The following is a 26825-nucleotide window of genomic DNA, read 5'->3' on the forward strand; positions in this document are numbered from 1 at the left end:
GGCTTTTATCTTTCCTATTTTTTCTCAGCCTTTTCCTTAGTATGTGTGTATGTATACAGGTAGAGAAACTGCAATGCTACTGCCTTCTTTAGATATTATAGATAGTAGATACTATAAACGGATTGTGGATGACCATCTTTGTTTGGGTTCCCCAGAAGTAAACCCTGAGACAAAGGTTGAAGTGCAAATAGTTTATTTGAGAAGTGAAGAAAACACTGATAACAGAGTGGAGAAGGGAACTGCGGGAGGGATTGAAGCTATGGAAGGGTGATTAAGCAGATTACCACTATCAGCAACTGGAACTGAATCCCAAGGGAGATACTGGGTGTGTAGAACACTCAGAATGCTCCCACCTTAGGGGTAAGGGAGCTGAGGTATTGATACTTCAACTCCCGATAGTCATTTGTTAAGAGATACTTCCTAGGGTTGCTGAATCCCCAACATTTCTGGGTTACTGGTGTCCCAGCACCTGTGGACAGAGTGGCCTTCATCAGTTACGGGGAAAAAAATCCAGACCCAGAGATGCAGATAGAGGCCTTTGGAAGTCAGCTGCAGTGCACCGAGGTGTACAGTCCAGGGGTTGTAGGGAGGAGGGGAGCCTCTGACAGTAGAGGCTACAGTTTCATAGGGGTATATATCTAGATTGTCGGGGAAGGGGACTTTCTCACTGTTATGGTCTCTATAAGCATTTCTAATAAACCTTTAATAAGATGTAGAAGAAGATTTGGGATAATAAATAAAAAACTTTTCGAAGAAAGAGATTTTCAAAAGCCAGAGAGTAGTGGTAAGGGTTCCATGGTATATACATTTGTCATTACTTACATTGTACATTTCAAATCTGTGCATTTGACTCCATGTGAGTTATACCTAGGAGAGGGCAATGGCAACCCACTTCAGTACTCAGTACTCTTGCCTGGAGAATCCCATGGATGGAGGAGCCTGGTAGGCTGCAGTCCATGGGGTCGCTAGGAGTCGGACACGACTGAATGACTTTACTTTCACTTTTCACTTTCATGCATTGGAGAAGGAAATGGCAACCCACTCCAGTATTCTTGCCTGGAGAATCCCAGGGACAGGGGAGCCTGGTGGGCTGCCATCTATGGGGTCACACAGAGTCAGACATGACTGAAGCAACTTAGCAGCAGCAACGGCAGAGTTATACCTAAATATAAAAGGAAGCCAGTATGAAATTCTAGATTTTAATACCGTTTGGTAGAATCCTAAGTTCCCGCATATTTGGGGTTTCTTTGCCTGAATCCTTAAAATTCAGCCTGTGGATCAACAAGTGAAGCCTTTTTCTAGAATTTTCTAGTCAGGAAATGGGGTTCTGGCAAACCAGTGCATTTTGCTCTGGGTAGTGACTTCCACACCCAGGCAGGCTCCTTCAGCTACTTCTAAGCCATGGTTTGTGCCCATGCAGCCCCAGCTAGGTTCTCCTGGTAACCACGGCCTGCATTTTGCAAGAGCAGTGGCTAGGGATTCCATATCTGAGGCCACAAGTCAGACATATGTGATGGAGAAGAAATTGATGGATAAAGAGTCTGATCTTATGAGGCCACATCTGGATGGGGAAATAAGGATGGGATGGTGTTTTAGGATGGGCACTAGGTCAGGTTTAGTGTCAGTGACTGGCACATAGTGGGCACTCAATAAATGTTTGATGGTATGAGCGGATTCCCTCCAGTTCACTGATAACTCCTTGAACCAGCCTTAGTTGAGAACAGAAAGGGGTAGGGGGGAACAGAGGAGGGAGAGATGCTGATACAGAATACAGTGGAAGCCGTTGAGCCCTTCTGTTCTTTCTCAGTAGCCCCAGATCTGCAGCTGACGAGGTAGGCCTTCACAGGGGAGGGCCTTTCTAACGACTTTTCAATTAATTGCCTTGACGCTGGTGGGGAGAGTGCCAGAGGCTGCAAAGGATGAAAGACATTGAGAGGGGAAAAGCTTTGATGTCACTGCAATCCTGTTCAGATTCGGCGAGGTTTTTTCAGGAACTTTATATCTTAACCACAAAAGCCTCACAGGGTCGATCAGTCACGCAAGAAAATTTTTGTCATTCTCTAGAATTGGTGGGTGATGAGAGGGTGAATGGAAAGCTAAGAAGCAGAGGTGGGGGAGGGGGTGCTGGAGGGGCTGGGTATGGTTTCTGTGGGTGGTGAGAGTGTGTGATGGGGGGATGGGGCGGGAGAGCAGAGGTGCCCAAGGAGGGGAGAGGGCAGGGCGGTGTGTAGGTGTGAGTCACATTTGCAGGGCAGCGCTGTGTTTATGCTACAGAGTTTGGCACAGACCTGTGTTTTTCCAACAGGTTGTGTTCTCCCAGACTCGGTATCTTCTTACTATGTTTGTTCCTAAAGCTAATCTAATCTGCATCTGTCAACTGATACAATCTGGCCATTTCAATACACACACCCCTTGGCATCTTATTCACACAAAATCTAAGTAATCAGAAAACTCGAAGAAGTGCGTTAACATTACAGACATGTAATACATAGAATTCCTAGGACTTCTTACCTTTGGCACTAGTGACATTCAGGGCCAGGTAATTCTCTGCTGTGGTGGACTGTCTTGGGATGGATGTTTAGCAGCATCCCTGGCCTCTAACCTCTTGATGTCAGTATCACCTCCCTTGAGTTGTTGCATTCAAAAATACCTGCAGACATCACCTGTAACCCCTGAGGGCCAAAACCACCCCTAACTGAGAGCCAGTGGCCTAGATATAAGCCTGATGGGTCCTAGAATCCGACACTCGCTGTACTGCTCTGTGCAATTTGGGGGTTCAGATGGTGCCTCATATGTCTTCAGAATCATGCACAAACATTTAAATGAAATGATTGCACATGTGGTGTACAAGAGAGAATTGGAAGTGACCACATGACCAACCAGGAGATTCATCTTAGCAGGCACTCCTTTCTCGGGACAGCTCTAAATCAGGTAGGATTTTTTTCAGCATGGGTTGGTTAGAGCCTATGAAATGGCCACTTTCTGAGGCTCCAGTGGTGAAATATCAGCAGTTTTTGTATGGTTCAACCTAAACACAGGGCCTTAAGAGATATGTCCTGAACACCTTTCAAAATTTTCCAGTTCTGGGATGTAGAAATGTTTGCTTAGGCTCAGGACTCTTTGCAGGCACATTTGTCAGGCAAGTCCAATGTTTTCCATGCAGAGCCTCATACCACAAGCTAACCACATTGCAAAACTCCCCTCCAGAGTTCTCTCTCACTCTGTGGTGAATTCAGTATGGCCACAAAGTCCTTTCAGTGATTCCCATTAACGGGCGGAGACCACGCTCCACCCAGTTGACTCTGCGCTGACCCTGTGACTTGCTTTGAGCAACAGAATCTGGTGGAAGTGCCATTGTTCAAGTTCCAGAGCTTAGAGCTTTTTAGTGGCCTTGCAGCTTCTGCCTTGGCCCTCTTGACCACTGTCTTGAGACCTCTCTAGATGGAAGCTGATGTCATTTACTGGAGGATGGGTGGCATGCGGAGGAGAGCTGAGGCACCCCACTAACAGCCAACACCACCAAATGGACATGTTGGACCTTCAGAGTCCTCGCCCCCTAGCTAAATCCAGCCATGTGAATGAGGCCAGATAAAACCAGCAGAACTATCAGTGGATCCACATGATCATGCAAAATGATGAATCATTGCTGTTTTAAGCCACTAAGTTTGGGGATGGTTTGTTATGCAGCCGCTGATAACTGATACACACCTATTGGCACTGTTAGTTTTTAACAATCTATAAGAGTGTGACTTCATATAAAGGGCAGCAAAGCCTTGCTTCTCCAGACTGCCAGCTGGTTGGCTGGCATCACTCACCTGCTGAGTGTCTCAGGCAGTCACACTAGCCTCCCCTGTGAGCACTGTTCAGTCACATTCTTTAGGAAAACTGCTGGTTTCTATATTGGGGGTCCACAAGAAAAAGTCCAAAACTTATGAGTAAAAGCTACAAAAGCCAAATGTCTGCACTATAGAATGCTGACCTGCATAGCACTTATATGTGGAGGATGCCTCACGTGTCCAGCTCCTGTATATATGCCATGTATCACACACATAGCCATTTTCACCAGGCTTGACTTGACTATGACACATCTCCTAGGTGTGGTGACATGCTGGAAAATATCTTAAGCCTCCATTTGCCACTGTCACACTTTGGAAGTCGGTAGTTCACACTAAGATTTTCCTCACAAATGGTGGGCAGTAATTGACTTTTCATCTTCATGCTTTCACTGAATATCACTTTTGATCTAAAGCAGATGCCTTAGGAAGCCCTTTCTTTATTATCTAAAGAAAGCTGTAGTTAGCACTCACGACAATAATTTTTTGTGACTTCTTTCTTTAATGTTCCATACCAGCCCCCGCTGGGCTTTACTTACATCAGAAGTTCTGTCTTTCTCTTTGCTTATGACATCCCCAGCACATAGCAGGGGGTCTGATTCCTGGTTGTTCCTCAGTACAGTTGTGGGTGGATGGATGGATGGGATGGATTAATGAATAAATGAATAAAGAATGAATGAATTAGAGAAGCTGAGAGCTAGGGGAGAGCTTGGAATTCATTGCGTTCAGTCTCTTGCTCTGCTTCATGAGTGAGGACGCTAAGATTCAGAGATGATTAGCATTTGTTCGTTTTTTGTTTTTTTTTTTTTTTGATTCCAGGACTTCATTCCTTTAAAAAGCCACTTGACACACCTGATTATCTGATCTGTCACAGTGTGTGATTATGGGAGAAGAGACGTTGAGAACTCCTTCTTGGGCTCAGTGGGACATGCCGTGAACATCCCTGATGTGGGCTGGCTTGGTGCCCTGGGGAGTAGGCTTTTGCCCACCCCGCTTGGCCCTGTGACTCCTTGAGGGGCTGCCAGGCCCACCCGGGCACTGGGAAGGCATAAGATCTACCTCTCAGAGTTACATTCTTCTTACTGTTTGTCTGCCTGTCAAGCCAAGTCCTTTTCTCAGCCACAGAATGGGAAAGTGAAATGGCCTTTTCTGATATGAAGCTAATAATAGTTCTCATCTTGATTCTACTTAACACTGAACTGAAGATTTGGCCTCTAGGGTGAGGCTTATAGTTAATTCATTTACTTTAAAAATAATTACAGAAGCCATAAAAGAAATGTCCCCATGTGGGCCAAGAATGGGCTGATTCTCCGTGTTTCTCAGTAACCACTTGTGTGCTGGGTGCATGAAAGGATAAGACTGGGGCTGCCCTGCTGCCTGGGGCAGAAGGCGAAGCTGCAGTGGGAGTACTCCACTCTGGGGGTAGCTAAGCCCAGCTCCCTGCCACCCACTCACTCTGTTTTCTCTGCTGACCTAAATGAGAAAGACAGTTGGTTTCCTTCCCCCTCCTCTCAGTCCCCCACACAGACAAACAGGCCGTGGCCCCGGCCGACTGCGCTGGGGTTATGCGCTGTCTCCTCTACTCAAGGGTGATCTATAGCTTCAGAGGAAAAAAATCAACAAACAAGCAGAGTCCACCCTGCCTTTTGTCTTGGAGGAAATGGACGGGCTCCCCGGCTTCTACCACCTCCCCTCAGTGTCACCCTGCCCTGAGTCCCAGGGAGAGAGCAACCAGAGAAGAAAAGAAGCTGCTTCCAGTTGTACACACACAGGCATGTGCACTGCGAAAGGGGGAAAGAGCAGTTGGGGAAGGGGAGGAAGTAGAGGGGAGAGGGAGAGAGGAAAAGGGACCCCCTTAAAAGAAGGGAGAGTAGGTGATTCAAATAGTTTTCAAAACGTGAATAAAGCTATTTAAAGTATCTTTCCCCTCACTGTTTCCCCTCCTGTCCTTCCAGATAGAGTTGGAGATGTACTTCCCCCCACCCTGTATTTCTCCTCGGAAGCAGCAGATAAGTCAGGCCCCCCCATGGGAGTTGGCCCTCTGCCTCAGTGCCACGCGGCCCCAGAGGTCAAGGCGACAGGATCCCACACTCCCTGTGTGTCAGCTAGCTCACCAAGACCACTGGCAGGCCACTGGGCATGCCCGACAGAGCTGCCCATGTCTCAGCTCTCACAGTCCCAGAGTGTCACCTGGGTACCCTGTCCCCCTGTCCTGTGTAGAAGGCAGTCCCAGAGAGGGCCTTCGCCTTGGCATGTGAGCTGGATGGAATGTTCATACTGGCACCATGGAGAGCCCAGGAGGTCTGCTGTATGTATTAGTACCATTGAGGGTAAACCCTGGGTTTCCCTCGTATCTCAGTTGGTAAAGAATCCACCCGCAATGCAGGAGACCCTGGTTCAAGTGGCTACCCACTCCAGTATTCTTGGGCTTCCCTTGTGGCTCAGCTGGTAAAGAATGCGCCCGCAGTGTGGGAGACCTGGGTTCGATCCCTGGGTTGGGAACATCCCCTGCAGAAGGGAATGGCTACCCACTCCAGTTTTCTGGCCTGGAGAATTCCATGGACTGTATAGTTCATGGGGTCGCAAAGAGTCGGACACGACTGAGTGACTTTCACCCACAGGATAAACCCTAAGTGAGAGCATCCATGTCACACATATGGCACGTGTGTAGTAAGTGGTCAGGAAATATTAACTCCTATGATCTCTTAGCGCCTTGACCATCCTTCAGTACCCCTCCTTCCCCGTTCTTCTCTATCTCGGCACCTTCTTTTTATCCTCCTTTGGTCTTCTCACAATTGACAAGTATTTTTATTTGTTTGGTCACATCCTTGCTGTTGTTCTGCTTCCCTCACTAAACTGCAAGCTCATAGTCAGGTTGACAGTGCTCGCTTTTGTGTCCTCAGTGGGGCCTGGCTCCTGGGAGTTGTGCAGGCAATATTTGTTGGTACATGAATGGCTGGCGTACCTGGAATGTTTGCAATGTGTGTCTGGAAATGTGACAGGCTATAGCTGGGGATCACCTTGCTTCATTTCCTCATCCTGCCATCACATGCTTCAGACCCTAGCGCAGGCCTCTTTCCCAAAGGAGAAGCTGGAGATCCCTATCATGCTCCTTCCTCACTGTCCTCAGCCACCTAAGGAGTTGGATCTACACCCACACCCTAGTCCATCATGTATATATTCACCCTCAAATAATATTACAGACTGTGAAGCAATAAGCTAATGCAGTGTCCATTTGAGAATTTAGCTTGGCACCATTGGCAGTTAACTTCTCCTTTGTGTTACTGGAGACACTCCGATAAAATTAGAGAGGTGGATAGATTTTAGTCTCTTTTCACCTTCCAGACATTCCTTGAATTTTTCTCAAAATGATTGATATAAGACAAATCTCATTTTTTTGGCTTATCCTCCCCCCAACCTTTGTCCCGGCCAAGTGGTGAACTATGGGAAAATCTCATGGGTGGTGTTCCAAACAACTTTCCCTTGATTAAATAACCCTTCTCCCAAGGGCTACTTGTGTGGTTTAAATTACTTAAAAAACAAAACTAACAATCCAGGGCAAGAGAATCAATCTGAAAAAAATAGGAGGTGACCAACAGACTTGCCCTGTACAGCTGGAAAAGATGTGAAAAGCATGGGCTGCAAGCACCAAAGAGGATAAATAAACGTGTCACAAGTGCCATTAAGGAAACACATCTGCACACTGTCAGCAGTGAGGATAAACACACAACTGTTTTCCCTTTCACAGGGAGTGGTGATCAGGAGAGACGACCTGGCGGACCCCATCCAGATTCGCTCCATTTACATCTTCTTAAGACTGAGGGACAAGCACCTATCTAGCCTTGATGGGTTCCCAGAATCTCTCAGCAGAAAGAAATCTTCAAAGAAAACAAATAGTATATTCATTCTAATTGCAGCTTACAGACAGGAGAACAAACAAGGAAAGAGTGAAAAGGTTATCTGGTAGACCTCAGTTGCCCAAGATTGGGATTTTGGACGTGACATGCTTCTCTGGTTTTCTTCCTTCTCCTAATTGCCCTGCCAGTAGGAAGAGCAAATGGAACTGACCTGACTGTCCCTTAGAGTTGCTGAGTATAGCCAGGATTTCTTCCCTTAGCCCACAATCCAAGATGTCCAGGGCCCATCAACTTCCCCAGTGTCTCAATGAGTAGCTTTATAAGTTGCTATGAACTGTAATCAGAATTCATGAACAATAACTAGGAGCCTAGGGAATTGTGATGGATCCATTGGAATCCTTATGGACCTAATTTGAGAAAAAGTTCAGATACACAAGGAAATGAATATGACCTCTGGAGATGCCAGCATTCTGGAACCTCCACACTGTACATTCCTAGGGTTACTGAGAGTTCACTATTTAAATTTTAAATAGAACCTTCTTCATTTTGATTAGTTCAATATCTCTTCTAATGTGTGCCTCAATCAGGGAATGAAATATGATGACTATCTTAAAGCAGACTTAGATTCTAACATCTACATGTCCTTAGTCAACTAAGTTTCAAAATTTGGTCTAGAATGAATGAAACAATTTCAACCTCAATTTTTCATGCTGTTAGAAAGTGGCCAAAGACAAATATGTGATTTCATTTATGTGTAGCATCTTAAAAACAATGCTGGAGGGCTTATTTACAAAACAGAAATAGACTTACAGACATAGAAAACAAACTTACAGTTACTGAAACAGGGGTTGGGGTGGGAAGAGGGATAAATTAGGAGTTTGGGATTAACAGATACACACTGCTTATATATAAAATAGATAAACATCAAGGACCTCTACTCAATATTTTGTAATAGCTTACAAGGGAAAAGGATCTGAACAAGAATAGATACATGTGTATGTATAACTGAATCACTTTTCTGTACACCTGAAACTAACACAACTTTGTAAATCAACCATACTTCAATTTATATAGCTATAGATATAAACATTTTTTAAGTAACCAAAATTTGCCAGCACCTCAGAACTTACATTTGACTTTGGAAGGTGCCCCTGGTTTATTAGTTGACATGCTGAGTGTTACCTTCAAATACCATCATAGGAAATGGCAGGAACCAAGTCAGGTGGAATTAGAAACCTGTCTTCTCTCCCCTCCCCTACCTTCTCAACTTCATCAAACTGTTTCCTCGTCTGTACAAGAGGGTGGGAGTAGAGAGATTAGAGTATGTCTAAGGACTCTTGCAGTACCATAGTTCTGCAATTTAATGGAATATATATATATATATATATATATGTTCAGTTCAGTTCAGTCACTCAGTCATGTCCGACTCTTTGTGACCCCATGAATCACAGCGCACCAGGCCTCCCTGTCCATCACCAACTCCTGGAGTTCACTCAAACTCATGTCCATCGAGTCAGTGATGCCATCCAGCCATCTCATCTCCTCTCCTCTCTGTCGTCCCCTTCTCCTCCTGCCCCCAATCCCTCCCAGCATCAGGGTCTTTTCCAATGAGTCAACTCTTCACATGAGGTGGCCAAAGTATTGGAGTTTCAGCTTTAGCATCAGTCCTTCCAATGAACACCCAGGACTGACCTCCTTTAGAATGGACTGGTTGGATCTCCTTGCAGTCCAAGGGACTCTCAAGAGTCTTCTCCAACACCACAGTTCAAAAGCATCAATTCTTCGGCACTCAGCTTTCTTCACTGTCCAACTCTCACATCCATACATGACTACTGGAAAAACCATAGCCTTCACTGGACGGACCTTTGTTGACAAAGTAATGTCTCTGCTTTTGAATATGCTGTCTAGGTTGGTCATAACTTTCCTTCCAAGGAGTAAGTTTTTTTTTTTTTTTTTCATGGCTGCAGTCACCATCTGCAGTGATTTTGGAGCCCCCAAAAATAAAGTCTGACACTGTTTCCACTGTTTCCCCATCTATTTCCCATGAAGTGATGGGACCCGATGCCATGATCTTCGTTTTCTGAATGTTGAGCTTTAAGCCAACTTTTTCACTTTCCTCTTTCACTTTCATCAAGAAGCTTTTTAGTTCCTCTTCACTTTCTGTCATAAGGGTGGTGTCATCTGCATATCTGAGGTTATTGATATTTCTCCTGGCAATCTTGATTCCAGCTTGTGCTTCTTCCAGCCCAGCATTTCTCATGATGTACTCTGCATAGAAGTTAAATAAGCAGGGTGACAATATACAGCCTTGACGTACTCCTTTTCCTATTTGGAACCAGTCTGTTGTTCCATGTCCAGTTCTAACTGTTGCTTCCTGACCTTCATATAGGTTTCTCAAGAGGCAGATCAGGTGGTCTGGTATTCCCATCTCTTTCAGAATTTTCCACAGTTATATGCACCCTGATTTAATTCTGAGCTATTCATTCATTTAACAAACCTGTTTGAGTGCCAGTTCGAGTGCTACTGTGTTGGTCAAGAAAGATAAAAAGATGAATGAGATACCATTCTTATACTAGAAAGGGTATACACTGTTAAATATGCAATGAACACTTCATAAACGCTGATGAAGGGCATGCAAAGTTGAGGTCACCAGCTGTACCGAATGATGCTAGGATTAATGATGCTGTTTAGTTTTGCCAACATTCAGTGTCTCCTATTAGAGACTTTTAGCATTTTCCAGCTGTTGGAAATGATCAGAGAAGTGTATACACCCAGTAACTATGAAGAATGCTCTCGGACACAGAAGCCCAGAAGGATTCCACACTGTGTCACAGTTACACATGGGTAGAGGTCTAGCCTGGACTAGGATCCATCCAGCCTTCCAGGCACCCCAGCGTTGGGTGAGTTGATAGTTACGGAAGTGGACTTGGAGCCCAACTGCCAGGTTCAAGTTCTGGCTCTGCCACTTACATGTTGGGTGACTTTGGGCAAGTTATTTCACTTCTCTTAGTTCCCCCCTCCATCAAATGGGACTAGGGAGTAATTGGTCGCATAGGGTGTGTGGATTAACTGAGTTGCAACATGTCTAAATGCTCAGTTTCATATTTAATAATAGCTGTTAGCAACTAGAAGTAAGGCTAGCATACATCCTAACATACAGCCTAAAATCAGCTGCCAGTATTAAATAATCAAAACTCATGTTATAGCTGGATCTTAGATGTGTCTAAGATATTTCCTGAGTAAATTGTGTCTATTAAAAATAAAGACCCTGCTTCCAGCGGTGCCTGGCACCTATTAAGTGTTCAAGAGGTGTTAGCCTTATCTATGTCGCGATAGTGTCTCTCTTCCCTACAGTGTTGGAGAGGGGGTTTTAAGAGCTTCATTGGAGCTCAGAGATGATGCTCCCCAGCCCCACTCTGTGCAGGAATGTGTGAATGTGTGAGTGTGTGTTTGTGGACAAGGTGTGTGTGTCTCGTGGCTGAGATCAGTCAGAAGTTCCGTTGCAGGAAACCTAATTCAGCTGTGTAAGCCTGGTGAGATTGTGAGATTCAGATGCTTTGTCAACATTTATTGCCATTTCTAGGCAAGAAACATTTCCCCTGATCAGATTGTTTTGGCCAGGAAGTCTTGCATTTCCAAAGCAAGTAAAAAGGGAAAAAAATCATTCTCAGTACACGACACAATTTACAGTTAGCTTCTCAGGAATGTGTGTCATGTTTTAAACGCGAGTAGGTTGATGTTCTGCAAACATCCCAGTGCTTCATATTTATAGTGTGCTTTATTTTAGTGTTAACAATGAATGAGAAAAAAAGCGGAACTTTCTGCAGGCAATCTTTTTCCTATTTTTTGTCTTGATGCTATTTTGATTTGGAAGCAGCCTTGTTTCTCCTGTCTTTTTCAAACACTGCAGGATTCCATTCTCTTGCTCACCTTCCCCCCCCCAAAGGAAACACTTCAATTGCTTTTATTGATGAGGAGAGGAAAAATCTAAACAACAGGCAAGCAAGCTAATGAGAGGCAGGCTGACGTGACAGCCAGCACAGAGCAAAACCAATTATGCCTCTTCATGTAGGTGTACCAGGTTCAGAAGGAGACAGTGAAGAAGTGTAGCAGGTGCGGTCGGCGCCCTGCCCCCACCCCTAAGCCCATCAAGAGGTTTGTTCACCTCTAGCGCAGTATACAGTCTGCTGCCCACCTCCAGCTTCTGACTGCAATGCACCCACTGCAGCCTTTCTGTCCGAGGCTTTCTCAGGAGCATGCTCCACACCTCTCCACACACACAGCAACCTTCACCCAAAGAGTAGGGAGGATTTGCTGGAGGAATACTCGAAATTCCTCCTCCCCCCTCAGTGGGACAGTCCTCAGAGGCACTCTACACTCTCTCAGTGGGTCCCCTGCAGAATCAAGCTCCCATCCCCCACAGTGACTTGCACTGGCTTCCTTCCTTCCCCTGTCTTACCCCACCCCTGCCCTCCCTTGCTGGGCTTTCTGGAATCACCTCGTGCTCCTAAATCATCCACTCGGGGCTGCTTTTTTGGGGAACCCAAAATAGGACAAGAACCTAAAACTATTTACCCAATTATAGCTCGTATCCTGCCCCTCTCTTCCCCACACTGTCTGAACGCCAGGATCAAAGTTGGAGAAATCGCAGCATTTTTACTTCTGTAATCTCATGTGGAATATGCAGTTCTCTTTAGGTTGTGAAGCTAAGGTTTCTTCGGCTGCTGATTTTCATTCATTCACTTGGCCAATCTTTATTGAGCACCTACTAGATACCACATATTCTGGGAGCAAATCTTTATTGAGCACCTACTAAGATACCACATATAACTCTGGTTTCTGGCTTTACACCAATGATCAAAGCAGACAGAACCTCTGCACTCATGATGGCAGTCTCAGGGAAGGAGACAGACCATCAACAATTAACATAATGAATGTATGAATGTATAAAGTCTATTGTGTGTTAGAAAATGGTACTGCTCGGGACTAAAGCAGCTGCTGCTGCCGCTAAGTCACTTCAGGCATGTCCGACTCTGTGCTACCTCATAGACGGCAGCCCACCAGGCTCCCCCGTCCCTGGGATTCTCCAGGCAAGAATACTGGAGTGGGTTGCCATTTCCTTCTCCAATGCATGAAAGTGAAAAGTGAAAGTGAAGTCTCTCAGTCATGTCTGACTCTTAGCGACCCCATGGACTGCAGCCCACCAAGCTCCTCCATCCATGGGATTTTCCAGGCAAGAATACCAGAGTGGGGTGCCATTGCCTTCTTCACTCGGGACTAAAGAAATCACATTAAACAAGAGGCATTGGCAGCGTGAGGTGTGGGGGAATGGTTTCAGTTCTAACTGAGCTTGTCAGTCACTTTTCTGTCTCCTGCAGAGGGGAGACGATGGAGTTTGATTCTGGGACCAGCTGCCCACCCCACCTGCCACCCCTGGAACAGCCCACCGCTTTCTCCTTATTTTCCAAATCAGTCTCCAAGCAGAAGTTAACATTATTAATAGCCACAAAGGACAGGAAACAAATGTCTCTCTTCTCAGTAGATGAAATTTTTTTACTCACATTGACTTCTTTGCTCAAACCTAGAGCTTAGGTAAGTCCTTCATTGGAAGGACTGATGCTGAAGTTCCAATACTTTGGCCACCTGATGCGAAGAACTGACCCATTGGAAAAGACCCTGATGCTGGGAAAGATTGAAGGCAGGAGGAAAAGGGGACGACAGAGGATGAGATGGTTCGATGGCATCACTGACTCAATGGGCATGAGTTTGAGCAAGCTCTGGGAGTTGGTAATGGACAGGGAAGCCTGGCATGCTGCAGTCCATGGGGTCACAAAGAGTCAGACATGATTGAGTGACTGAACTAAATTGAGAGCTTGACTAACAGAAGATACCAAGAAGGAAATGGTCAATTAGTGACAGAGGAGCCTGGTAGGCTGCAGTCCATGGGGTCGCTGAGGTTCGGACACGACTGAGCGACTTCACTTTCACTTTTCACTTTCATGCATTGGAGAAGGAAATGGCAACCCACTCCAGTGTTCTTGCCTGGAGAATCCTAGGGACGGGGGAGCCTGGTGGGCTGCCGTCTATGGGGTCGCACAGAGTCGGACACGACTGAAGCAACTTAGCAGTAGCAGTATGCCAGGAACTGCCTCTCTGAAGCCCAGTTGAACATTCGTGACCAACCTTGCAAGAGCCCAGACCCCTAGGGCAGGAAGGGCACAGAGGAAATAGGAGAGTGTGCCTAGTCCCAATTCCCCTGTAATTACTCATGAAGCTTAATCATTAGTTTCAAGGGCAGGGGGGCAATGCTTGTGCACAGTGGAGAAATCTGAGTTTCACCCTCTCCTGCCTCCTGGGGCCAGGCGTACATAATACTGGAACAAAGGGCTGGTCTCAAAGGTGTAACTTTGGATGCGGTTACCAGGGAGACAGGGAGCAGGGGGGGCAGTTTTAATATCCCTCCCCAGAAGCAGGCATCGGTGGTTAAGGATGGAGCTCAGGTTTCTTATGATTGCACCTATTCCTGGGATTATTCCCAGGGAGGAAGAAAAGTATAGAAAGAGAACTGGCCCAGGTCAGTGGTTGGGCAGGAAGATGGAGGGCTGGTGCTAGGGCAAGAATGGCCACTTTCACCAAAGGGTTGACAGTAGAGAGGCACCCCAGGGGTGGAAAGAGACACTGGGAGCAGAATGGGGTGGGGAGGAGCCACAGAAACCACCTCAGAGGGAGGGCGTTTGGGAAACTGGGACCACCAGCCGTGAAGTGAACTGAAGGAAGAGAGACAAGCCAAAGACACAATAGAATCTTGTTGGAATTGGCTAATAATTTCAACAAAGTGAGATTGTCTGGGTCTGGCTTATCCTCTACTGTGTGATTTCTGTGCAATTGCTTGGGGGGAAGGCAGGCTGATCTAGTCTTCGAAATTAAAGATTTAATTAGGAAATGGGGATTTCCTGCTTTTTTTGAGTTGCCTCTCACCTCCCCCCACCCCACCCGCTTCCCCGCTTAGTGACTTGAGACTGATGAAGGCAAGATCCTGTGTGAATGTGTAGGATGAAACACTTTGTCAGGAAAACAAGCAAATAAATTTGACAGCTGCTTGATGTAGGACAGTCATTAAATTTTCAAGAATGGAGGTCTTCTATTATTTAGTGATGTTAATCTCTCATCCAAAATAGAAAAAACAAATGGGCTCCAGAATTGCAGAGCAAGAAGTTGTGTTGTTTGCTTTGCTGAAAGTTGCCAAGGACTCCGCCTCCCCCTGCTCCCTTTCTTCACAGGGCTACTAAGCTGGGCTTGTCAGGCCAGCATCTGTCAATAATTTGCTTGGATTTTCAGGGGCTTGTGTTTAGATCTTGGTTTCATTCGGTTCCCTGACTTGCCTCCTCTTTACTCTCCCATTACCTGACTTTTTGAGTATGTCCCCACTTTTTAGATTTGTTGATGAACAGGGAGGCCTGGCATGCTGCAGTCCATGGGGTTGCAAAGAGTCGGACACAACTGAGTGACTGAACTGACTGACTGATGGGGGAAATGGGATGAAGAAATAGAACTGAAGTTAGTTATTTATTTTCCTGCATGGGGGTGTTTCTGGGAAGAAGATTTGGTAGGAAGTGCAGCTGAAATGCTGGCCAAAAGGAAAGTTTAGAAAATTCTGTGGTTTTCTTTGTGCTGTTACTTAGGAAGGATGACTAAGAATTGATGTATTTCTTTTCCAAGAAAGGCTGAAGTACCACGGGAGATTTAAAAAAAAAAGATTATAGAGCGATGTTCCATCTTGACTCTATGAAAGTCTGGAAGTGAGAAGAGATGTCTGATGGGGGCAGGAATGGGGCAGGGATGGTTAACAGGGACTGCTCTGCTGGTGACTTTGTGAAGAGAGAGACCTTTGAGCTTTCCCTCAGACACAGAGGAGAATGGCACTCTCCCTGGGCCGGCCAGGGCAGAGCCAGACTCTGCACAGAGAGGCCTCGTGGTGTCCTGTGTGGTCCCCCATGGTCTGAGCAAGTGCAGCTCAGTGCTCAGGGCTGAATCCTGCCTTTGCAACTTACCAGCTGCATGACCTGGGTCTAGCTCCTTAATCAGTCTCTGTGCCTTTGTTTCCTCTTCTATACAATAAAAAGATAATAAACCCAAGTTCTAAAAGCGTGTGTCCACAGGCAGGCACACACACCCATGTGTGAATGCACACTACTGATGGCTGCCTGGTTAGGAGAACCTGTGACTGTGAGGCTGAGTTAACTTGATCAGGATCAAGTGGGCATCAAACCCACACCTTGACTACCACTGGCACCACGTGTCAACCTTCTGATTGACTTACTGGACTTCCTGTCATGGATTGGGCTTGAATTGTGCTGGGGCGCATCTGAACATGTGTTTCATGGCCTTTGCAGTAGAGCATTCCATGAGGTGCTCTCTTCATGTCACTTGGGGTACCACTCTCCAATGATATCCCATAGCCAATTCAGTCAAGAGTATCATTCAACATATATTTATTAGACACCTGCTGCATAATTTTAGGTGCTGGAGATATTAATACAATAGGCTGCTAATCAGATAAGGCCCCTGACCTTATAGAGCTTATATTTCAGGGAAGGGAGGCAGACAATAAACTATGTCAGATAGTGATGTGTGTCAGGAGGGCTGTGGAAAAGATGTCACAGATCCATCGCTCAACAAGGAATGCCTTCACACCCATTCCTTCTTTTATTCAGAAGCTTTCCATAGGGCAGTTGTGAATCTAAAGAGCTGCCTGCCCTCCAAGTGTTTACACAAACTGTCCCTCGCCCCTTCCTCTCCAAACTAGGCATCTTGTGTTCAACAGAATGACCTGGGGCAGTTAATTTTGAGTCAAAGTCATTCAACGTGGCGGGGTCCACCAGGCATGGCCACCCAGACAAATTATTTCCGGCAGAGGCATTACACACGTGCGTTTTGCAGGCCTTGAGCTGAACCGGCAGCTGGGGGAGGAATTCCCAGCACACACAGGACTCCAAAAGGAAATGAGGGGAAATCCGCCTTCCTGCTGCCCCAGCCTGTCCCTCTTCATGTTCAGGCCAAAGGTGCCCCCAATTGATTGTAGAGCTCCCTGTACCATTTCCTCCGTCAAGCCAGACTGGGGATAAATATCATCTCTCTAGTCAGGATTCTCTGCCATTGAGTGAGTTGTAAGTTGACTCTGATTGAGTTTTCAGGACAATGTTCGTGTAAAAGTTCATTGAGGCTGTTTGCAAACTGGAGGTTATTGATCCAGTTGTGCATGTGGATGTGGCAACGAGCAGATGTCCCCAACTCTTCCTCTCTCTCTTTGTTTTCTGAGAGGGCTGGAAGTTGGCACAGAGGCGGCCTTGATCAACATGGATAAGCTCGTCACTGAGACAGGCTATTTGTGTCTGTGCAGGAAGACAGGAAGCTTTCCTTTTGAGGGGATGATGGGCACTGAGGAGAGGTGGGGCGGCCGAGTTTTCTAGATTCTCTGATTTGAAAATCAGGGACTCAAAGGAAGTCTGTCCTTCTGAAGTAATTGCATCCCGACACTGCTGAACTTCCTTTGGGTTTCAGCTTTCACCCCAACCAGGCTCCGAGGCAGGAGAACAAAGCAGAGGGTGCCCAGCACAGCCCCACGTGCTGCTCCATGTAGCCGCGGCTCTGCTTCCTGGGCAGAGTAGCTGGGTGTCCTGTTTCTCCTTCTCCTCTTGCTAGATGCCTCTGTGCGCTTCTCATTGCCTTGTGCACATTGGTGTCTACAAGGAAGCCACCACACAAAGCTGTGTTCTGCAAAAAGAGGTGGTACCATAGGCAAATTGATGCTTCTGAACTGCAGTGTTGGAGAAGACTCTTGAGAGTCCCTTGGACTTCAAGGAAATAAAACCAGTCCATCCTAAAGAAAATCAACCCTGAATGTTCATTAGAAGGACTGATGCTAAAGCTGAATGAAGCTCCAGCATTTTGGCTACCTGATACAAAGAGATGACTCATTAGAAAAGACCCTGATGCTAGGAAAGTTTGAAAACAGGAGAAGGGGATGACAGAGGATGAGCCAGTTGGATGGCATCACCAACTTGATGGACATGAGTTTGAGCAAGCTCCGGGAGTTGGTGATGGACAGGGAAGCCTGGCGTGCTGCAGTCCATGGGGTCACAAAGAATCAGACACAACTGAGTGACTGAACTGAACTGAACCACAGGCAAAAGTTGAGTTTGGCGCTAATATCAGTGTTAACTCTACTGCTCTGTTTTTGTAATACAAACAAATCTTATTAGACCACAGGTTACTCGGGTGGAATCTGGGAGGTTGATTCAACAAGAACCAAAAAAAGAATATTGCTGGGAGTGCTGATAGAATGCCTAAAATCCTTCCAATGAGAAAGCATTTTAAGCATTCCCAGTCACTTAAGTGTCCCAACTTTCAAACGCCTCTTCACAAACAAATAGTTGCTCAAGGAAGTCTTCCTGCATGGTATTAGGTTGGCCTGGCTTCAACACTTAAAGATGAAAAAGTATACTTTGGAAAATAACTTTTTGTCTTATACTCATCACTAGTGTAAGGACTTACCATGTTTTCATTCAGTCTGAATTAGGCTGACTTAACAGTTTGCCTACTGTTGTTGTTTAGTTGCTCGGTCATGTCCAGCTCTGTGTGACCTCATGGACTGTAGCCCACTAGGCTCCTCTGTCCATGGGATTTCCCAGGTAAGCATACTGGAGTGAGTTGCCATTTCCTTCTCCAGGGGATCTTCCTGACCCAGGGGTTGAATCCTTATCTCCTGCATTGCAGGGGAATTCTTTATTGCTGAGTCACCAGGGAAACCCACAGTTTGGTTATATCATTTTAATTGAAAAAGTAATATAGTTATTTGCTTGTGGCAAAAAAATACATAAAAAGATGAAAAAGTGATGTATACAATTTTTCAAAAGTGGAAAATAGCCCCTCTCCAACTGTTCCCCAAACTTAACCATGGTTTATTGCTCCAGCTATATGTCCTTGGGCAGGATACCTAACTTTTCTGTGCCTCAGTTTCTCTATCTGAAAAAGGGAGCTGGTATTAATATTTATCTCAGAGTTGTTCCAAGGATTTAGTACACCATTTGGCATATATTCTCACTAAACCAGTGTTAGCTGCTGTTGTCAGTAGTATGTACTTTTTCTATACATCAGTGTTGATTTTGCGTCTTTCTTGGATTCAGACCTTTCAGGGTATGGCACAGCCTTAGTGAGCGGTATTTTCACTCAGCTCTATCTTCACTCAGTAGATAGAGCTCGTGTAAGTAAAGAAGCCCTGCCTCTATTTGGCTGTGTCTAGAGGGATCCAGTGTGGTTCCATTTTCTTCATGCCTTCTAAGAAACACCAAGCCTTCTTGAGTAGGAAGAGGGGGTGACTTAGAATGCACCTTTGGCTCTGAGGAGGGACCTGACAGATAAGGCTCTTCCTTCCCTTGCAAGCCCCATGGGGCCTTAATGTAGGTGCCATCACCCAGAGGAAGCTCCACTTCCCAGGACTATGATGGGGGATTTATGGCCCCCAAAATAGCTCAGAGCAATGTAGGTGGAAAGAAGAGGGAGCCAAGATCTCGTACTAGATGAGATGATGGAGAAGTATTTGAGGGTTTAGTTTTGTTTTCTTTTTTTTAATGAAATGGAAAAAATGAGCTTTGGGGATTTTTTTGTGAGTGTGTGTGTGTGTGTGTGTGCCAATTTCACTACGAAAGCCAGAGTAAAAGCATATCTGTGTGGGTGCCATCTGAGAAAAGGCAAGACCAGACTGGAGAGAGTTGTTTGCTTGCTTGTGTCCCTCTCCAAAACCAAGGGTGTTTGTTATCAGATCATTTAATTTTAAAAGTCTGGTGGAGGAGTCAGAGAGCCTGTCTCACTGGCCTTGTTCCACCTTGTGCGGCCTGGACCATGTTACTTAACCTCTCTGGGCCCAGGTGTCTCATCTATTTAAGAAAGTGAGGCTAGAAGTGCTATTTTGGGGGAATGAGAGATGTGACAGTGGGTCATGCTGTCACCTTTTTGGGTGAATGTGGGCTTATCTGTCCATTCTCTCCTGGAAGCTTCCTTCCCAGCATGGAGAGCTCCAGGTGCCTGCATTGAGAATGGCTACAAGGAAAGCAGAGGACAAGCCACTGCGCTCAAGGGCCTTGGAAACCAAGAGACTGCAAAGCACAGGTATAAAAGCTGCCTGAACACTTACTGAGGCACAGGATAAAATGAGTCACCATAGGAGTATTTCAGAGTAAGATAATAGATGCTGAGAGAAAATGTGGCTGGAAACCCACATGGAGTTGACAGAGTGACAGGATACCTTGTCAGTTGCTTTTTCAGTAAAGAGATCAGGTTCCCTATTTGAGCCACACACCCCCGGCCACCTTCTATGAACAAACACAGCCATTTACTTGAGTTCTGAGAGTGCCCCCTGATGTCACTTGACCTCTTATAGGACTAGAATCCCATAAACAAAAGCCTGAAACACTGAGATGCGCAAGCGCACTGCTTTATGGCCACGATCAGTCCTTCGCTATGCTGTAGGCTTTGCACAGGCATCAGAGGTTTCTTTTTTGAACCTCTGAGGTTGATAGGACAAGGAATGATAATACCATTTTTGTCTTAACTTCTTGAGTGACTGGTTTATTAGTGAACCATGGGGGGAGGGCGAGGACCTAACGATTGGATTTCCTCATACCCAAGACAGTGCTGATTTCGTAAGTTGGCATTCCTAGGGGAAGATACAAATACTGTACATTGACATGTATTAACTTACTGAGTCATTACTATATGCAACAACTGCAAATCCTCATTAAAGAATGCAGTTTTTTCACTTTATAATAAAGATGAGATGCCTCTCACACTCTTCTTTAGCTTCTTTCAAAAATAGACTACCCAACTGGTAACTGTCCAATTAGAGTCAGTGGAACAGGTACCCGAGCTAATTATTGAACTGAGCAGAGTAAAAACTACATAATACCTCCTAGCACAATGCATGCCTTCCCCTCCTCAGCAGGTCTGCTGCTCTGGGGGTAGGGGGTAGGACCCACGAGGTTTAAGTCCTGCAAAAATCAGTTTGCTTGACCACATACTAAAAGTGAGTCCTGTATGCAATGCCTTTTGGGCTGAAACCAATGGTCCACTGAATCTGCTTGGGAACTGATTTGTTAATTATTCTTTTCTTTTTGTGACATTTTTTAAGATAAACTTACTTGGGTCAGCCTCCTAGAAAACCTTTTAAAATGCTAATTGTGCAATTGTGCGAATAATGTAAAAATGAGTCATGTGGTGCACTCAGCACTTGACTAATTAACAAGCATTAAATAAACCCTTGCCTAGAAATTCTACACTGGACTGTAGGAATGGCAGAGCGCTTCATGGAGCCACAGTTGGGCGAGTCTGGTTTTAAGTAAATAGGTTCTTACAGGACTTGGCCAGTGGAAATCAGCTATTACTGGGCACAGCACTATGTTTCTACCAAAGTTGAACATTGTTGGTGGTTTCAATTCAGGGAATATTTGCTGAGCCCCTGAAGGGTCTGTGATTGGCCTGAGGAAGAGAGATATAAAGATGAATTAGACACAAAGGATGCCCTTTAAAGTTAATAATCTAGTGAAAGACAGAGGCAAATAATCAAAGATAGCAGTGGGATTCTTTGACAGAATACCCAACTAATGGTGACTTAAATGATAAAGATATTTAATTATCTTAGAAAATATAGTGTCTGAAGGTAGATGGTTCTAGGGTTGGTTCAGTAGTTTGACAGTATCATTCACACCAGGATCTTCCCTTTCTTTTGCTTTGCCATCCTCATCATGTGGGTTTTTTGTAGGCTTGTTGTCTCTTGGTTGCAATATGATTGTCTTGCTCCAAGTACCATATTCTCAAATGACAGAGCTCATAAACAGTAAGCAAGTAGAAGACTATGTTCGCTCACATGCTATTTGCCAGAACAAGTCACCTGGCCACACCTACCTGCAAAGGTTGGGGGGGTTGCCTACAAGTCCCTTTGGCTGGGAAACCACTTTCCATCATCATCTTGGTTCCTGTGATCCCTGTAGAAGGGATTTTAAAAGTTTATTGGGCAATGGGACTTCTCTGCCACGTAAAAAATAAGTGCTCACAGTACAGAAAGTACAGATGTGTATTGTTCAGTTGCTAAGTCATGTCTAACTCTTTGCAACCCCATGGACTGCAGCAAACCAGGCTTCCGTGTCCTTCACTATCTCCCAGAGGTTGCTCAAACTCACGTCCATGGAGTACGGAGAGTAATACTGCCTTGAAAAATGATGGAAGGTTTTGCAGAGGGGCTGACATTTGAGTGGTATCCCCAGGTAGATGGGGAGAGAAATTCAATCAGGATATCCGATGGGCGGAGACACAGAGACATGAAAGAGCTTGTCAGATTCTTGTGCTGTTTGTATTTTCTTGTCCTCTTTCCCTTATCTTTTGGTGAAACCTCCATACCTAGCAAGTCATTGAACTCCTCGGGGTCTCAGAGTCCTCATTTATAAAAATGAGGCAGTGGGATTCTGTAATTGTCAAAAGGTCTCCAAAGTGCTCTCATTCATTCCTTGTCTACCTTCTGAGTTTTAGGAAGACGATATTACCAAGCAGTCTCACACCATTTCTTACATGAACAGTAGAGATGTTTCTTTAATCTTACCTCCTCTGTAAAAATACATTTCTCAGGGGGACAGTGTGGTATTGTAGGCAGAGCATGAAATTGGGAATCACAGATCTGAATTGAACACCAAACTTTGCCATTTATTCACTGTGTGACCTTGAGAAGACACTCCAGATCTCTACGTCTCAGTTTCCTCATTTGTAAAATAGAGATTATGGTATTTTTCTTGCTTGGTTCTTTGGAAGACTTAGTTGTTATTAAACATGTAGCACAGTGCTAGAATAGTTACTAAGATCTCAGTAATTCACCATGAAATAAAAATGGCTAATACACAAAGTTTTAAATGTTCAGTGAGGAATAACTTCACGTGCTAGAGTGTATATTTCACAAGGGCAAAGATTTTTTAGGTCGGTGACCCCGGAGTGGGTGAGGGTCTAGGCAGACAGGGACTCTCAGGAACAGCTAATGAGAAGATGAACTGGTAATGACACTTCTGGGGGACATTGTGGCCATTAGAATCTGTCTCTTTAAAGTGTTCAAATCCTTCCACCCAGTAATTCAAAATCTAAGAATTTATGTTTGGTAGATAATCAGTGATGTGAACATATTATATAATTTCATGAAGTTGTTTATCCTGATGTTATTTGGAATTAAAAGCACTGGAAGCAACACAAATGGCCAACAATAAAGTCATTAAATGAATTAAGCTCCATTCATAGATTTTAATATTACCCAGATATTAACAATCATGTTATTGGAAGATACTTGATGATATGGGGGAAATGGTCATGACATAATACTAACATAAAAAGGGAAGTCTTTAGAACAGTATATACAACAGGGTCTCAGTTTTGTAAAAGTAAATAAATACCATGTTAAGAAAAATGACTAGAAGATAAAACACCAAAACGTGAAAATGATTATCTCTGGGTACCAGTAAAACAAAGCGTTTTTTCTTCTATGTTGCTCTGAAATCTCCAAATTGTCTTGCACTACACATGTAAATGACATGGAATAACACTTATAAAATTAAGAGAAAATATCAGGTTTGAAAAATTAACCCCCAGAATCAGAATACACTGACCCTAACTCTGCAAGATTACTCACATGTCCTAAAATGAAAAGAAGATTGGAAGGAAATATGTCCAGATCATATCAGTGAGTTTCTTTGGATGATGGAATGATAGATTATTGCTATTTTCTTCTTTATACTGGTTTGTATTTTCCAACTTTTTCATGATTGGCATATATTATTTATATGAGCAGCGAAAGAAAGTTACCACCAAGTAAAATCTACAAAAAGAAGGCCTGTATTGCACAAAGCCATCAGTGCTGGTAGCTACCTGCAAAACGAGGAAGTCTGAAGGCCCAGGCTTTTCCTGCCCCACAGCCTGAAAGTCCTTGAACCAATGTGGGGACCTGGTACCCATGTTTGTCGCCTCCTGAATACACCAAGTCCCACAATCTCAAAGGCAGGGAAATGAGGCCAGAGTTACTAGTGACAAGGCAGATGACTGCATTTTGCTGGTGTAAGAAATTTTTGTAGAACCTGTGCTCCAGGCTGCAGGCACTGAAGGGCAGTCTGCTTTTTTAAAAAACCTGTGCTTTGCTGATCAAATAGGTGCCTCTAGCTAGATGCATGGAGCTCTCTGGTGGCCAAGAGGCGTCAACGCAACATTTTTTTGTACTTCAGAACTAAACCCAAGATCTACTAGGTAAACCAGGATGTTTAGAAACTGCTGCAAACTTACAGGTGAACTTTCGAGCCCTCATGAGGGGTGGGAAAACACCTGTCTCCATCATGGCCATAGCATTTCCTGTGAAGGAGGAACCCTCTGTATTTGCCAGATACAGTGGCGCCTTCTCTGACTCCATGGCCGTGTCCAAGTCACTTGCTACTGGTGCATTTTGTTATAACTTTTTCTTTTTTTTAATTTTTTAATATAAGTTTATTTATTTTAATCAGAGGCTAAGTACTTTACAATATTGTATTGGTTTTGCCATACATCAACATGAATATTTGCGCAAGACACACCAACTAATGTGTGAGCCTTGATTACACTCTGTGTCCCAGAACTCCATACTGCGGGAAATTCCCCTTGTGGGTTGTTTCTCAAGTGGGTCTTGATAGCATCATACAAGGTTAGAGCTGGAAGGTGCCTTAGAACCAAAGAGACTGAGCCCCAGTGAAGTTAAGCGGCTTAAAAAAATGACTCAGTGGCTGATCCAGGAATGGAACCCATTCCAATCTTAAGAATTTTCTCCAGCAGACTCCCCTATTTCCCCGAGACTACCTTTATCCAAGGTCACCAACTTGAAACTCAAACTAAAGCTTCAGACTCTTCCTTGTCCCTGGGTCATCTTGTGTTTCTCTCCATTTATATCACACTGACACTGACTGTGTGCATCTGAGATGAGGTGGTCAGCCAGTGTGTGTGTGTGTGTGTGTACACATGTGCATAGTACTCTGCAGTAAGTCTATATATGTAACTGTCAGGAGATTTCTGTGGATCTCTGTGTTTTCATTTGGGCATATTCTGTATGCTCAACCATATTATAAATTCCTTGATTGTCTGCGTCTTTTGTGTTCCAATATAATATTCTCTAGAGGTGTTGACACAATTGACACAATTCATTTTACATTCTTTGTAAGCCATGAATAGGAATAATGTTGGAATCATTTGGGTCCTTAGACTCAGGACTTTGTTTATAGGATATTGTTCTATATTTAACTTTTGTATTGGCACTGGCTTTTAGAGAAGCCTGAAAATTAGTGGGGACTTATCCCCTGGGTATTCTAGAATGTTCCATTGAGAGGTAATTAAGGGAAGGAAAAAGAACAATTTGTACTGCCCAACTGGCAAGCCAGCTACTTGGTTATATATTTATTTTTGCTGGAGTAAAAGTGCTTTGAATTCTATTATACTCTAACTTTGTCTCAACAGTTACCAAGGGAGCTTAGTGATGGGACCTTAGACCTTTGCCAATTGGAAGTCTGAGGTTAAGCTTTGAAGTGCTCTCTACAGTCAACTTGAATATTATCAGATTTATTAATTGTGATGAGTTCTTTTAAAAAAGAGAATGACACATAAACAATCATATAAAGTGGGCTGAAGTGCTGTAATAGGGCACAATGCTAGGAAAAGAGCAGGGATCAGCATGGGAAGGGGTCGTGAAGCCAGATCTACAAGGTTTGTTTTTTGCATTGCCAAGGTGGGAGGGCGAAGTGGCCAGGGGTGCGAATGGCACAGATGAACCCTAGATGGTGGTTGTGTATGTGTAATGAGTACATGGAGTTTCACAGGTAAGTTCTGTCAACTTGGGGTATAAATTAGAAATTTTCCATAAGAACTGAAACTGCTCCCCCCTCCCCCAAAAAAGAGAAGAAATAGAAGAAACTCAACCAAGATCATTTAGCAAATAAGTGGCAGAAAAAAACAACATACTTACTACAAGGCTATAGTTATTAAAACACCATACCACAAAGGTTATCAGAAGCACAGACTTTGAAGAAGGACATGAGTTCGAATCATGTCGCTTACTGTTTGTAACTCTGGGCAATTTCTGACCTTTGGTTCCCTCGGCTGTAAAATGAGGATACAGCATCCACGTCCCAAAGTTGCTGGGTCCATGAGAAATGAACATGCGTCAATTACCTAGAACTCTACCTGGCCTTGGTAGGCATTCCCTCCAAGTAGTCCCTGCTTTTATTATTAATCTTCTAAGTGGATTAAGAGCCCCAATGGGTTCCAGTGGGCCCACTGAGAGGAAGCATATTTGGGAGCAGTTATTCCTTCAGTCTTCAGGAAAACAGGAGCTCTCAGGTTCCACAGAAAGGACTGGCCCAGCAGTTCCCAGTTCTTAGAACTTGATGATTTGGGAGCTTCCTCCACGTTTCAGCAAGAATTTAATGAGGGAGAAGGTCCCATCAAATCCCAAGAGATACCTAGTTGTTCCATTGAGTGGGAGTGCGAGAATCCTATATACAGGAAAGACTTCTAAAATAAATGATTTCTCAGTGTGGAACTGAGCCCCAAATCTCCCGTCTCCTCTATCCAGATGTCCCTGGACTCCCAGGGGAAGCAGCATACAACTTTGTCAGCAGTGAACTGTGAGCTGCTTACATGGAGTCTGTATCTAATTTACTTCTGTATTCCTAATATGTGACTCACAAGGAAGTCTAAGGGTTTTTCTGGGTGGGTGGATAGAAGGTTGGGTGGATGGGTGAGTGGTTGGGTAGATGTATAGAGAGATGGATAGTGAAACTGACCTGAGGGAGGATACCTATTTTCTCTGTGTGCCAAGAATAGAGTTTAATTTTTCAGTTTCTTTTAATATCTTACTTGTCTTAAAACAAATTCTCACTAAGAAGAACCTAATAGTCTACCACTGGGTGCCTTTTGTGTACCAGGTAAGGTATCAGTGAACCCTGAGTTTTTGGATCATTTAATTCTCACAATACTCTATAAGGTTGGCCTTATTAATATCATTTTACAGATGAAGCAATCCATGCTCAGAAACACT

At 44.5% G+C, this 26825-nt stretch overlaps 1 protein-coding gene across 19 annotated transcripts in view; it reads left to right on the plus strand.

Moving 5' to 3' along the window:
- The window catches only part of NHS (NHS actin remodeling regulator), a 502026-nt gene that overhangs the window by 326425 nt on the left and 148776 nt on the right, over positions 1-26825 (plus strand). For 9 of the 19 annotated variants that reach the window (XM_086386793.1, XM_086386791.1, XM_086386794.1 and 6 more), the window contains one exon: positions 19744-19858. The exons of the other annotated variants lie outside the window; for them this stretch is intronic. In XM_086386793.1, coding sequence (XP_086242919.1) covers positions 19744-19858 — 115 coding nt within the window. The remainder of the gene's footprint in view (positions 1-19743; positions 19859-26825) is intronic. 19 annotated transcript variants of the gene reach the window in all.

Source organism: Bos grunniens, chromosome X (assembly GCF_055505025.1).
Source record: "Bos grunniens cultivar Pamir isolate PY7600 chromosome X, Bosgru_T2T1.0, whole genome shotgun sequence".
In the NCBI taxonomy this organism is placed as follows: Eukaryota; Metazoa; Chordata; class Mammalia; order Artiodactyla; family Bovidae; genus Bos; species Bos grunniens.